General features: G+C 39.1%; 1 protein-coding gene across 42 annotated transcripts in view; it reads right to left on the bottom strand.

Annotated features, from left to right (window-relative positions):
- Positions 1–14,275, bottom strand: part of Neb (nebulin) — a 221,833-nt gene that overhangs the window by 81,203 nt on the left and 126,355 nt on the right. For 40 of the 42 annotated variants that reach the window (XM_023721355.1, XM_023721393.1, XM_023721388.1 and 37 more), the window contains 9 exons: positions 12,770–13,081; positions 12,181–12,384; positions 10,567–10,671; positions 10,239–10,346; positions 9,084–9,395; positions 5,970–6,173; positions 5,517–5,621; positions 1,101–1,205; positions 689–1,000 (listed from right to left, as the gene is read on the bottom strand). The exons of 1 other annotated variant lie outside the window; for it this stretch is intronic. In XM_023721355.1, the coding sequence (XP_023577123.1) occupies positions 689–1,000; positions 1,101–1,205; positions 5,517–5,621; positions 5,970–6,173; positions 9,084–9,395; positions 10,239–10,346; positions 10,567–10,671; positions 12,181–12,384; positions 12,770–13,081 (1,767 nt within the window). The remainder of the gene's footprint in view (positions 1–688; positions 1,001–1,100; positions 1,206–5,516; positions 5,622–5,969; positions 6,174–9,083; positions 9,396–10,238; positions 10,347–10,566; positions 10,672–12,180; positions 12,385–12,769; positions 13,082–14,275) is intronic. One more of the 42 variants, XM_023721387.1, reaches the window with a different exon arrangement.

Consider the following 14,275-nt stretch of genomic DNA (forward strand, 5'->3'; position numbering starts at 1 on the left):
TTGAACTCAGGCCCTTGCGCTTGCCAGGCAAGTGCTTATTCTACTGAGCCATCTCCCCGGTCCCTCCACTGTAGTTTTATTTAACTTAATATTATTAAGACTAGCAATCCTGTAATCTCACCCCTGTAAGACCACATCAGTATTCCCAGCACTTTGAGAGACTGACATGGGAGAACCAGAAGTTTCAGCTCAGCCTGAGAAATCTACTGACTTAGGGAGACAGTCCTGAAAAAGCTAAAAGGAGTACTGGGGCACAGTTGAGTGTGATGTGCTTGGATTCAATCCCTGGTATCATAAGAAAAAAACCCCTATATTTATTGATATTACTGTCTGTCTGTCTGTCTGTCTGTCTGTCTGTCTCTCTCTCTCTCTCTCTCTCTCTCTCTCTCTCTCTCTCTCTCCTCTCTCTCCTCTCTCTCTCTCCCCCCTTTTTCCCCATTCCCATCCCTTTCCTTCAGCTCCTCTTCCCTAACATTTCTTTCTCTCTTTTTTTCCTACCATTTATTTCTTGACACAAAGATCCTTCTTGGTTTTGGTGATTTTGATACCATGTCATAAAGCTTAACTAATATCCAATTCTTGGCTGCATAAGGACGTGAAAGGATGACAAAAGGATATAATGCACTGAACTGCCTAAAAGTCACGGCTAAGCAACGGAGGAGCTCCTCCTACAGTGTAGCCCACTCACATCGCTCTGCAGCTCATAGGCTTTCTTGGCCTGGATCACATCATTCTGGTCAGGCATGCATGTCCACTGGTGCAGGTGATGGCGATAGTCAACATTGCTGACCAGGGCCTGGGAATTTTTAGAATGCAAAACAGAGAGCATATCCGCAGGGCTTTGGAACTTGTTCTTCCATTTGGCCCAGTGTAGCCGGTACTCTCTTTCATTCTGAAGCTTGCCAGCTATTAGGGCCCACCGGATCTTGTTGTCATCCTTGGCTGTCCGGGTGCCCACATAGTGTCCCTTCTGCTTTTCATGGTCAAGCTTGTATTTATACTGCAGGTGGAAAACAAAGCAGATGGATCACAGTATGCCCTCTTGATGCACCTGGGCGTCTGCTTAACAAACCGAGAAAGTAAGGAAAGGCCACACTCACATCACTGGCTATCTCTCTGGAGGCCTTAGCAGCCTGGATAGGGATGGCGTCCAGCCGCACATCACAGCTCATCTTCACTTCATCCCAGCCCTCACGGTAAATTTTCTGAAGAGGAGAAAACAAGGTATTAATCTAGAGTCAAACTTAGCCAATATCTCCAAGGACTCTAGCAGAATTAATATCTCAGGGATACAGCCCCAGGACTAAAGACCAGCTAGAGGAAAGCGTATAGGTGAAAACAACATTCTACACAGCATATTATGGAACATGACATGGTGCCTGGAGTCCCAGGCTCTGGGCCTGATAAGACTTTTTCTTTCATTTGAGTCATAACTTTGATGTAGTTAGACAAGGCTTACCTTTCCATGCATAAGATGAAGAGGTTTAATCTCTTTTCCCTTGTGTTGATAGCATTGGGATAAGTTCAGATATTAACTGGCTATTGTTAAATTTCTTTCATTCAAGTTAGTTTTGGAATCTTCAGAATTACAAACTTTTCACATGTGTAAGGTTTCTGGTTTTTTTTTCCCCAATATAACATTTTTGTTCTGATGTGATTTTTTAAAAATTTATTTATTTTTTAATAATTTTATTGAGAAACAAATATCAATGAGACAGTTTCACAACTGATTACTGGCACATTTTTAGTAATTAATATATTGCACATTGTTGTTTCAGTGGTTATTCATTGTACAAGACATGATATCCTGTCTCAAACACTATTATAACAAACCTCTCTATTAATTGAATTGAGAGTGGAGCTGTGTATCTATCCTAACTATTTTGAGTATACAGATACAAAAGAGTCTTTCATTTCTATCCCACTTTCTTGGTTAGCTTTGTCAGAAAAGGGCATTCCATTGTCATTTAAATATTGTAGGGGCTTGAATTCAGCAGAATCTCCCAATAGTGCCCAGCAGTCCATAATAGTAGTGGGTTTTCCGTAAGACTAGCAATGTCCAAAGTTGTTGACTTGAGCTTTTTACAGCTCAGCATATTAATGTGGCTTTACTTTTTGATGTGATTAATGGTGTATATTGTTTGGGAATGTCAGATCTTCTGGAAAAGTGCAACTGAATGTCATACCTATTTTTCTTGTTTTTAAAAGAATTGTAGTGACTAATTTATAGATATTTTAAAATATATCTAAATATATGTCCATATTTTGAATGGCTATATTCTGTATGGATGACAGACTTAGAAATAAAAGTAATTTAAATGCAAGGTTCAAAACTCATACCAGTGTATTATAACCATAACACCAGTAATCATACTCATACCATCATTAAAGGGGCTTTCACAGTGCAGAAAGAGGTGAATTTCAATTATTGACAGTTTCAGCTTTGGCGTAACTGAAAATGAGTACTTGGATAAATTTTATACTTATAAGCATTGTCAAGTTTTATATAAATTTGGGGTTTATTTATTTATTTATTTATTTTAAGACCAGAATATATTTATTGGAGGAAAGAAAGCTCCTGTCTGAGAGACAGACAGAAAGGGGACCCAAGTGGAATGCCCTAGAATTTGTTTTTTCCAGGCATTTTTATAAAGCAAAACCATATGGTGAGGCAGGTCTAAGATGGAGAACATGGAAACTCACTAGGTGGGCACGATGTGGGACAAAACTGGTCAACCCATAAGTTTACAAGTACAGCTGCTCAGGTAATATTGATAAAATTCAGGACCAAATGGGAAACGACTCATGTAGCAATATAGAACACAGAACAAGGGCTTTTCCTGTAGGGGGTTGGCTCAGGGACCCTCTCTGGCTTCCAGGTGATTGATACCTGCTTAGAATATCAATCTCTGGGCTTGGGATATAGTTAGGTTGTCTAAGCACCATCAGGCATGGTGGCGCATGCCTGTAATCCCAGTACTGGGGAGGCTGAGACAGGAGGATCACTATGGGTCTGAGCTGCGTAGTGAGACCCTGTACCAAATGAATAAATTTTTGAAAAAGCAATATCAATCCCTGATGGGTGGGCCTATTTTTAACAACTGACTTGTTTTCTGTTCAAAAGAAAAAGTATTCTCCATATTTAAATGTATTATACAAGAAAATATTTTAAATGTCATTATGTTACCTTTTAATCTCATTTTTGTTTTCCTCACTTCATTATAATTTTATACTATTTTCATATAATTTTTTGTGTTTATGTAGTCAAATTTACTTCTTCTTTGAACTAAAAAATAAATCAATGAGGCTTGAGACCTAGTTTCTTCAGCTACTAATTTTATGAGTTGATTTTAAATTACGTTAAGTTTTAATTTTCCCATCTAATAACAAAAAAGAGCAATGTTATTCATGTAGTTAGTATGAGGATTTAATGAGCCAATGTAATGTGAATTTGTTTTTTTTACCCATAAAATCACACACAAATATTCTGTGAGAGTTGTCTTTCTAGGTGATGGAAATAGTTTTAAGTAGCAGACTGTTAAAATTATAAAAATGGCAATAACATGTGTAAAAAATGTCTGTATATTTAGTTGTGCATGCAAATGGGATGCTTGGTTTCTTCTAAAATGTAAGCCATTCTCATTAATATCTAAAGTTAATAGGTTAACTTTGGCATGATTTTGAAAACTATGCTGGTTTTGTTCATACAATGCCGTCAGCGGCAGGGTTCTGGTGGTATCAGCTGAGAAATTTAGGAAGCAAAAGTGAACATATAAGAAGACTTCACAGAACTTTTGGGCTGAAAGTGTGTAGGGGTCAAAGGAAGAAAGAAGGGGCCAGCTGTCGTGAAGAACTGAGGGCCTCCTGATTCAGGCAATGACAAGAAGGCATGGAGCGCGACCTTGATTCTGGCCCCACCTCCTACCTCCCTCCTCCTAAAATATGCATCAGCGCTCTAGAATTGTATTCTCCTTCCAAATATTGGAAAAATTGCCCCCCTGCCCAGGTTCCTCATTACAGGTTGGAGAACTTTGGCACATAGTGAGGAATCTTTGCTTGGCAAGTTCCTCTCTCAGAACAATTATTCTTCTGAAAGGATGCCAAGTTCCAAACTATGAAGAATTGCACCAAGGCACTATTCACCTTTTTAAAGTTATATTTATTCTACACACATGCATCCTCTGTGACCCATGAGGTTGGCACCTCTCTTGGGCTTTCTTGAATTGTGTAGTCAGTCCTGCAGCTGAAATCTGCCTATTAGTAGGTATTTTGTGTGTTGTCTTACTTTTTCTAGGCTTCAAATGATTTCTTCTGCAAATAATAACTTTATCTTTTCTTCCCAACTTTTATCTCTTATTTGCACTCTTATATTTGCACTTCAACAAGAAGCTTACTCATTTGGCCAAGTACAGTGGTACTTCAGTTCATGAATTCAATTCTTGTGGAAAGAATTAAGTTTGTGAACCGAGGTACCACTGTAAATGCAAAATGTTAAGTAGGTGATAAAAGTAGATATCCTTGTCTTAATCCTGGCTTGAATAAGAAATTTATTTAATAAGAATGAGCTAGCCTTTGAGAGATTTAGCCATGTTAAGAAAAAAATACATATATATTTTGGTATTGGGAATTAAACTCAGGACTTACCAGGCATATGCTATACCACTGAGCTATATTCCCAGCCTTTATCTATTCCTTTTTAAAACAAGGATTTTATTTTTAAAAATAAATATTGGATTTGGTCACATGTCCTTTTAAATCTAACAAAATAAATTATGTGCTATTATACTATGATGTTTCTGAATATGGAGTCCTCTTGGCATTCCTGAATGAACCCAAGGTGTTTTATCATATGATCTGAGTGTACTTTTGAATTTCATTTGTTAATATTTTATTTAAGATACTTTTCATTATTATTCGTTTACAGCTTTATTTGCAGGACTTTTACCAAATTTTGTTAATTGTGATAGTTTTCTTTCTTTTATTATTATTAAACTCACGGGAGTTTATTTCCTAAAGTTCTGAAAGAATTCTATGACATCATCAGGGTTCTTTGAGAGGAAAAGAGAACATGTTTAGTAACCCTCTTAACTTCTTTCCATGTGTTTTCCGTATTTTTCTGTGGTCAGTTCTGGTAATTTATAATTTCCTGGAGTATCCCTAATAGATCCAGGTCTTTAAATTGGTCTTTCACAAAGAATTGTTATTGGTTTTAGCTCCCCTCAGTCTATTGCCATCTCTCTTTTCTTGCTTATGCTTCTCTTTATTCCTCCTCAGGCTTCTCTGCCCCTACTTCCTTCTGCCTTTTGTTTCGTTGACGGCTCACCAGTCAGTGGCCTTGCTCAGGGACTCAGCCAGGAAGCTGTTCTTTTCCTCACTCCTGGCTGAGGGCTGCTGGCGAGGAGACCTCCCAACACCGGGCCAGGTGGGCGACCCTCTCCCCCAGCTATACAGACTCCCCGGCCATGCGAGGGCAACAGCTGGCTAACTTTCCAAAAAAGGGAATGTATGCTACTTACATTGCTCACGTTGAGAGCGTTGGCTCGCGCAAGATTAATTTCTGGAGTATCTGGCATAATGTGGATTGAAGTTTTATCTTTGTCCCAAACTTCTCTGTATTTTGGCTATGGAAAGAACCAATAATAACAAAATCACTTTGCAATCTGTAATTTTCTTAGTGCCAGTGGATAACTTTTTACTTTTGTTTGGATTTGATAAAAAAAAATCTTTTTTTCCACAAAAATTCTGACTAACTTTTTCACAAAAGTAAGTCAGAATTGATACAGAATCTATATTGTCTTTTATTAATACTTTGAGTCATTTAAGATCAATAAGCAAAGACAAATAATGCTGTTGATGTTACTTATTAAGGTTTTTGTTCTCATCAATATTATTCTTAGAAAATGAATACCAGGTTAATTTTTTAAAATTTATAACTCAAATTCACTTTTCCTAGGAACACAGTGACTTACAATGCTAATATTTTCAGCATTCGATTTAGCAAGGACAACTTCAGGGGTGTCAACAATGCTTGTATACTTGAGTTTCACCACAGGTGTCCGATAGACACTGTCACATAAGATCTCCTGGGCATTTTTGACCCTCAGGACTTCAGGAGATCCCTCAGGCATCCAGCCAATGCCCCGTAGCCACTCCAGGTCAGCCTTGTAGATGGCCTAAAAAGGACAGCAAGGTTAGGTTGGAGCAGGATGTTTTGTCTTTGATGGTGGGGTTTAAATAAGGAAGCAGTTTTTAGTGCTATATTTTATCTTCCATCGCAAAGTTTAAAACTGAGTGCCAGCCAGGCAAACAGAATTCCTCACATGCGCAGCAGCATTGCTGTGCTTTGCTTTCCGTGGCAGGATGCCTGAGAAGGTTCTGGAAGGCGGGATGACGCGGAAGCAGCTTTCGTGTGCCTGGATGATTTCTGACTAATACTTAGGCCCTCGGTAGACTATCTAGTGGGGCTTTTCAAAGCTACAGCAATAAGCTCTCTGGTAAGTTGTCTACAGAGCAGCCAGAGTGAACGTTTTAAACTTCTTTCAGATCTGATGTGAGAAGTCTCCCCCTATCCAATGGCTCCCCATTCACTCTGGGATAAAGATCCAAATCCGTGACTGGGCTAGGAGCTGGGCTGTTGGGCCCTGTTCCCCGGTTTCCAGCCGCTCCTCATCACACATTCTTTCTTCCTGTGTGCTGGACGCACTGCCCCCAGCCTCGGCGCCCAGCGCAGGTGCTGGGCATCCCACAGTGCCCGCTTCACTGCCCCCGTCTGCGCTTCTTCACTGGACACTCTGTAAGTAGCATCTATTTCTTTGTTATCAATATGTACTCGCTAAACCCATAAATCAGGTCTTATTTTTGTTCTCCTCATTCACCTTTGTACCGTTAGTGCTAACACAATGCCTGGTGTGTGACATATTTACAAATAATTTTTTAAAAGTAAAAAAATGTAGAGCTGGACCTGGTGACATGAGCTCCTGCAACTCAGGAAGTGGAAACAGAAGGATCACTAGAGTGGGAAGCTACCCTTGGAGACACAGTGAGTACCTGTCTCAATAAAAAAGAATTCAATCACCAATGCATAATTTGGGTCTCAATTGAGTTTTCTTTTACCTAAGATAACATGTCCCTTTTAATTGGGATTTGCAAAATTTTGGTTATCTATTTTTTTTGGGGGGGAGGGCAGGCTCAGGATGCCTTAAGGGCAGGTCTAGTAAGGCATGAGGATCTGGGGATCAAATCACAGCATCCTGAAACTGACTGCTTTGCTTAATTAAGCAGGCACTTAAACAACTCAGCTAATGGGTAGGCCCCAAAATTTTGGTTATCTAAATCTGCTTTCCCACATTTAGATAAAATGTTAAGCAGATAAAATTCTTCTATGTTAAGTGCCACTTATTAATTTTATAAAAAGACAGTATGTTGCTCAGAAATGGTATTTTAAGGGCTGTGGATTTAACTCAGTGGCACAGTGCCTGCCAGGCAAGTACAAGGTCATGAGTTCAATTCTCAGTATTAAAAAGTATAGTGTTTTAGTTGTTGGTTATGGGATACAAATAACAGGCTAAAATAACAGTAAAAATGAGTAAAAAATATTGGACCATCTTTAAGGAATAATGATGTAGGGCCGGCCAAATAGCTCAGCAGATTAAAGTGCCTGCAAGCAGATGCAGGGGATGGGGGTTCAATCCCCAGGCCTGCCTCAGCCCCGTCCCTGGGCCACACTGAGACGGCCATTGAGACTGAGTGTGGTGGCACACGCCTGTAATCCCAGCTCTTGGGAGGCTGTAAACAGGTGGATCACTATGAGTCCGTCTAGTAGTGAGACCCTGAACACCCTGTAGACCCTGCCCTAAAATACAAGAAAAAAGAAAAAAAAATGTAGTTTTTTAGTGTTCAATATGATGGATCATATAAATTCAGAAGAATTAACTCAAGGATTACATACAGATTGTAAAATATTTTCTAAGAATTTTTAAAAGAACGTGATTGATCTACATGCCTCGGCTTATTCATGTGGCTCATGTTAATGAAGAGGCTGCATTTCACTAAAAACTGTCCAAGGCCAGGCACGGTGGCACAGGCCTGTACTCCCAGCACTTGGAGGCTGAGGCAAGAGAATCACTGAAACTTAGAGACCAGCCTGGGCTACAAAGTGAGCTGAAGGCCAGCCTGAACTGTATAGTGAGACCCTGTCTCAAAAAGACAAAATCATTTAAAAAACAAAAGTAAAAACTGCCCACCACTACTCTACCACTTGCAATTCATTTCAGATGATGGGCATATTGGACTATAGCAAAGTAATCTGTTATTTAAGGAAAAGTATCACTTGAAGTGCAAGGCAACCAGGTTCAAACAATTAAAAGAAAGTATCCATTCTACATAAGAACTAAATAACTTTATGGAACCCATAATTTCTAAAAGGTTGAATAGGTATGAAATATGAGTAAGTCCAGGGCTGGGGAGATAGCTCAGCAGTCTAAATGCCTGCCTGACAAGCACAAGGTCCTGAGTTCAATCCCCAGTACCACGTGCCATGCTACTGTGCCGGCCATCAAAACTGGGTGTGGTGGGATACACCTATCATCCTAGTGCTGGGGAGGCTGAGACAGGAGGATCACTATGAGTCTGAGCTACATAGTGAGACCCTGTAACAATAAATAAATATGAGTAAGTCTAAAAATGTTTTGAGTAAATTAATAACAGGCCATGTTGTGAAGAACAACCAATTAGGGCCGGGGAGGTAGCTCAGTAGAAAAAGCACATAGAATCAATTTGTGAAATAAATTTCAAGGAAGACATCTCTGTCTTTAACATAAAGCTGAAGCACCATGAATTTTTATGGTTAATAAACTATAAATAATATACACACTCATAAACCAATAGAAAAAATTGGTAGCGTATTGAAACAATGAATGAAAACTTTCTGAACAAATATGGCAGTAAGATAAGCAATCAATAAATCTGGTTATATACAAAGGGAACTTCCAGTGTGAAGAGGGATGGGTTTCCCAGAGAAGGAAAATGGGACGGGTTCAGCATGCCACACCATGGAGGGCTTCCTTTCTGAGGGACAAACTTACGTCACTCTGCAGGTCGTAGGCTTTTCTGGCTTGAATCACATCATTCTGGTCAGGAAAGCAAGACCACTGGTGCAGGTACTGCCGATAGTCCACGTTGCTGGCCAGCGCCTGGCCTTCCTTGGCCGCGTTGATGGACACCATGTCTCCCGGGATGGAGATCTTGGCCTTGTGGTCATTGTAGGCCTTTTTGTACAGCCTGTCATTCTGCATCTTCAATACATTTGCTGCCCAAACCAACTTTGGATCTTCCTTGGCACTGCGACACCCGATGTAGTGGCCTTTCTGCTTTTCATAAGCTGTCTTATACAGATACTGGCAGATAAGAGCAAGGGAAAGAAGAGTAGTAGTTTACAAACTCACTTTTTCCAAAGAGTCCATTAAAAGTACTTCAGTTTCCCTTAGATTATTTTGGATATCATTTTTCTTCAAACTCACGCTTTATGCTTTATACATCTCGTTACACTGACTTCTCTTCTATGTACATATATTTGAAAATTTTGTGAGCACCCCTAAGGCAAGAATTGCACATCTGAATCATCTCTGAGTACAACCTTATCCAGTGTTCCCCAAACTTCTGTCACTGCTACCTTGAGATGTTTTGCCATAAACAAGTACAAACTGTACTTTGTATTGCTTTAAGTTCAAATAATTAATTATTTGTTTAAATACATTTGGCTTAAATTATAAGTTTATTTTAAAATTTTATTTTAAATGCATAACCCTATCTAGATAGAAAGACTAGCAGTATTTTCCAGCACACATTAAAACAACCATGTAGCTTTTAAAGAAATAATTATGGTATATCATATGAAATGATCTCAGGAACCACCAAAAGTGTACATGATACACTTTGAATAACAACAAAATTCTCTGTATTCATTAGGTCTCCAGAAGTGTTTGTGGACTGGCTAAACCTGAGAAGATCTGGGAGAAAAAAAAAAAATCAGTGCTTAAACATAAGAATCGTAGAAGCAAATGTAGGTGGCAGCAGCTTCTCGAATTGTTAGACAAATTCTTCTGAAATTTGGAATTTTCAAATAATGTACTAGTAAAAATGAATGCATTCTATTTAAATCATTCCTGAGTAATCAAGTTAAGCTGTCTCAGCACCCGCTAGTTAGTGTTTGTGAAAGTGGGGCATGGAAGAGCTCTTACGTCGCTGGCGATATCCCTGGAAGCCTTGGCATGCTGGATCCCAATGGCATCTGCTCGAATGTCATAACCTGTCATCTTGACATCTTCCCAAGCTTGCTGGTAGTGTTTCTGATCAGGGAGATGGAATGTTATGGTCAGCCTAAGACAGGGCTACGGAGTCTGCATTATGTAAGTGCACACAGATCTACACAGCTGCGAATCTTAAGCTTAAAGACTAGAAATAAGTGGAATGGTAGAGAAATGCCTTCTGTCAGATGTCCCTCTGAGTGTGTAAACAAGGGCTGTGGGCATAGGAGGGCTATAAAGCCAGTGAGTGGCAGCGCCTTACGTTGCTGATCTGGAGAGCGTTGAGTTTGGACTGCAGCATCACGGGCGTGTCGGCAGGCACATTCACGTTAGCCTTCTCCTTGTCCCAGGCATCTCGGTACAGTGGCTGGCAAAAATGAAAGGCAATGCAGTGGCTGGCTACTGAATCCCGTGAATACAATGCTATTGTGTATTTATTATTTTAAAATTAATTTCACCAGTACACTTTTGATAATGTAATAATCACAGTCATTGTAGGGAATTTGTACCTGTACATGATATATCTGGATTTCTTTTTTTCCCCCTCATTCTCCTCCCCTCCCTTCAATCCTTCTCTACCCATTTACAAAAGCTTTTTTCTTCTAATCTCTTTTTCTTTTTTCCCTTCCTTTATTTTCCCATCTCCCCTCCCTAGTTCCCCTTCCCATTTGAATATTTTCTTCCTGTTTCACAATATCTCTAATACAACCTTTCTGCTTCTCACACTAGAGAAACAACACAATATTTAAACTGGTGTCTGACTTACTTCACTTAAGTGTATGGTTTCAAGGTGCATCCATTTACCTAGAAATGTCTCAAGTTTATCCTTTTTGCCAGAGTAATACTCCATTGTATATAAATTTTAAAAAAACCTCACATCTTCTTTATCCATAGGAATAAAAATTTAAATGAAATCAGAAATTATCTTTAGATGTTCTCTAATACAAATGTGTATTACATTTTGTCTTCTTACTTATTTACTTATTTATTTGTGGCATCAGGGATTGAACTTGGGACCTTGCGCTTGCGAGGCAGGCACTTGTGCGGCTGAGCTATCTCCCCCACCCTCTGTCTTCATATTTAAAAGATACCAAGGGACTTCAAGAATATATTCAACTTTGAAGATAACAATATGCAATGTACTAACCATTGTTACTCCCTTATGATCTTGTTTTAAAATTTTATACCATTATTTTTATTGTTAATTTTGCTTTTCTTTAAAATAAAAGAAACCCTATATTCATATGTGACACAATGTAAATTTTAAATGATTCATTTATATATTAGTAAACTTATCCTTTTCTATTCATGCACATCTAGTTTTCTGACTAGGTAAGTCCACCTCACAGCTAGCTACTAATCCACACTGCTAATTGGGACTTTGCTCTGTTGGCCCAGATAACTGTCAGTGTGCAATACTGAGATGGCTCCTGGACCCCTCAGCCTGCTTCATGAGTGAATACCACAAAGAGGTGACAATTTCATGGTCATGGATCTAAGTGCTGAGTGTTTTTATGGTCTGAATCTCCAAACATGAATTAAATATATATGAGAATCTGGACTTGCTCGTGTTGAAAAAAGATACACCCAAGGAAGTGAAACAGAGATAGCAGCTAAATGAGTGACTAAGATCTATGTGGACATAAGTCCCTTCCATATCTTGATGCTGTGATGTTGGCAGTTTGAAATTCACATTTAGAATTCTTCTTCTTTTTTTTTTTTTTTTTTTTTTTTTTTTGGTGGAACCAGAGATTGAACTCAGGTCCTTGCGCTTGCCAGGGAAGTACTTATTCCACTGAGCCATCTCCCAGGCCCTAGAGTTCTTCTTGGTTGAGATGACTTCACTTGGTCTGAAAAAGTCACCAACCCAGCTCACCTCACTGATCTGTACTGCGTTGATCTTTGCCAGGATCACTTCGGGGGTATCAACAATGCTGGTGAACTTGAGAGCCTCGGGTCTTGTACGATACAGCCTTTCATTCAAAAGATTTTGAGCATTCTTCACTCTCAGCACATCCACAGAACCCTCTGTCAACCATCCAATACCCTTCATCCATTCCAGGTCCGATTTGTACACATTCTATGTGGAGAAAAGGAGCACACTGTGAGGGAGAATCAAATCTGACCACAGAGCTTGACGTTTGCTGACCACATACCACCTCTACTTAGGCTAGCTGGGTGGGCAATCAATGGGATTCAAGGATGACTTCTGTAGAATAAGAGCCCATTCATCCTGGTGAATAAGGTCCTGCCACCATAAAGAAGAATCCTTTGTAAGGTAGAAAACATTTTTAAAAATTCTTTAGTACCATGAATTATACAGGAGACTAGACTAAGCTCTGTTAAGATTATCACTGAAGTTATGCCTCTGGAGAATATCCTGTAATTACACACACACACACACACACACACACACACACACACACACACACCCCTCTCTAGAGGCTGATGATAGACATACGCACATCACTCTGCAGTTCATAGGCTTTCTTAGCCTGGATCACATCGTTCTGGTCGGGCAGACACGTCCACTGGTGCAGGTAATTGCGGTAGTCAACATCGCTAACCAGGACTTGGCACTTTTTGGCTTGAACAATTGACATCATGTCCAAAGGTGTGTTGTAAATTGCCTTAGACTTCTCATAAGCTTTCTTGTATTCTCTGTCACTCTGGATCTTGGCAGCGTGTATAGACCATACCAACTTGGGGTCGTCTTGTAAGGAGCGGAAACCCACGTGGTGGCCTAACTGCTTGCGGTAGCCTTCTTTGTATTTGTACTAAAGTTGTAAAACACAGATAAAAAGACATAGAAAGATAATGTGTTCAGATTTTTCTTTAAGTGATTTGAGAACAATTTCTTAACCTTAATATAAATTAGCTCAGTACTAGTAGTCATTACATATTTCAGTTCACTTTAAAGAAATGATAAAAGTTTTAGCTTAAAAAAAGAAATGAGTAAATCAAGAAGGAAATTGCATAGAGAACAAAAATAATAAAAAATGCCTAATGTTTACTGAGCAATCACTGTATGCTAGACTCTATTAGGAAAGTTTCAAATGTGTTAGAATTGATTCATAAGAAACCGCTATTTTTCGTTCAAAAATAGTTGAATAGCAGCAATTATAGCCACACTTCATTCTCACAATGTCTCTGTGTTAGTCCTTGTTTCCGACAGTGAGCAAAGCTGCCTAGCAAGAGGAACTCTGGGCCAGACGTTCTCCCAAGAGTACTGAAGGCACCGCAGGTAGGAAAATTCACAGGAGTGGCTTCGGAAACAGGCAAGAAACATGTACATTTCAGGGACAGGAAAGTAAAATCAGAAGAAAGAAAAAGGTGTGTGGACAAGAGTGTCCTCTGATGAGCATCTTAGGACTAGAGTAAGATGACGTCCTTCCCTTATTCTTTCCTTTTCTTTCCCTTTCCCTTTCCTTCTTCCCTTCCCCATATTTGGCCAACACAGGAAAGTCTGGACCAAAAGGACAGAGAGAAATCTGGGATTGAGCAGTCACTGACTCAACGCTGGTTACCAGTTATTACAGGGCAGTGTGTGGAATGCTAAGAAGGAAACATCTGGATGCACGAGATAAAGACAAAGAAGAAGGAAACAAAGGAGCCTAAAGATTTGCAGCTGGGAGTAGGAAGAAGCTTTTTAAAATTTTACTTTAAAAACAAAAGAAAAATTCAAAACAAGATAAGAAGAGGATAACAATGGTTAATACATTGCATATTGCTATCTTTAGTTACTCAGGATACAAGATATAGGCATGAAAAATTCTCAAAACAATATTAGCACAAACTTTTCTTTTCAATGAATTAAGTGAAATTACTAGTATAACTATCTTAACTATCTTGTATATATGTACATATTATATATAATATATATATATATATATATATATATATATATTCTTTTTTTTCCCCTTTCCTTCTTTTCTCCATTCAAGTAGGGATAAGCTTGATAGGATAATACT

This window comes from Octodon degus, unplaced genomic scaffold, assembly GCF_000260255.1.
Source record: "Octodon degus isolate 3935 unplaced genomic scaffold, OctDeg1.0 scaffold00082, whole genome shotgun sequence".
Taxonomy (NCBI): domain Eukaryota; kingdom Metazoa; phylum Chordata; class Mammalia; order Rodentia; family Octodontidae; genus Octodon; species Octodon degus.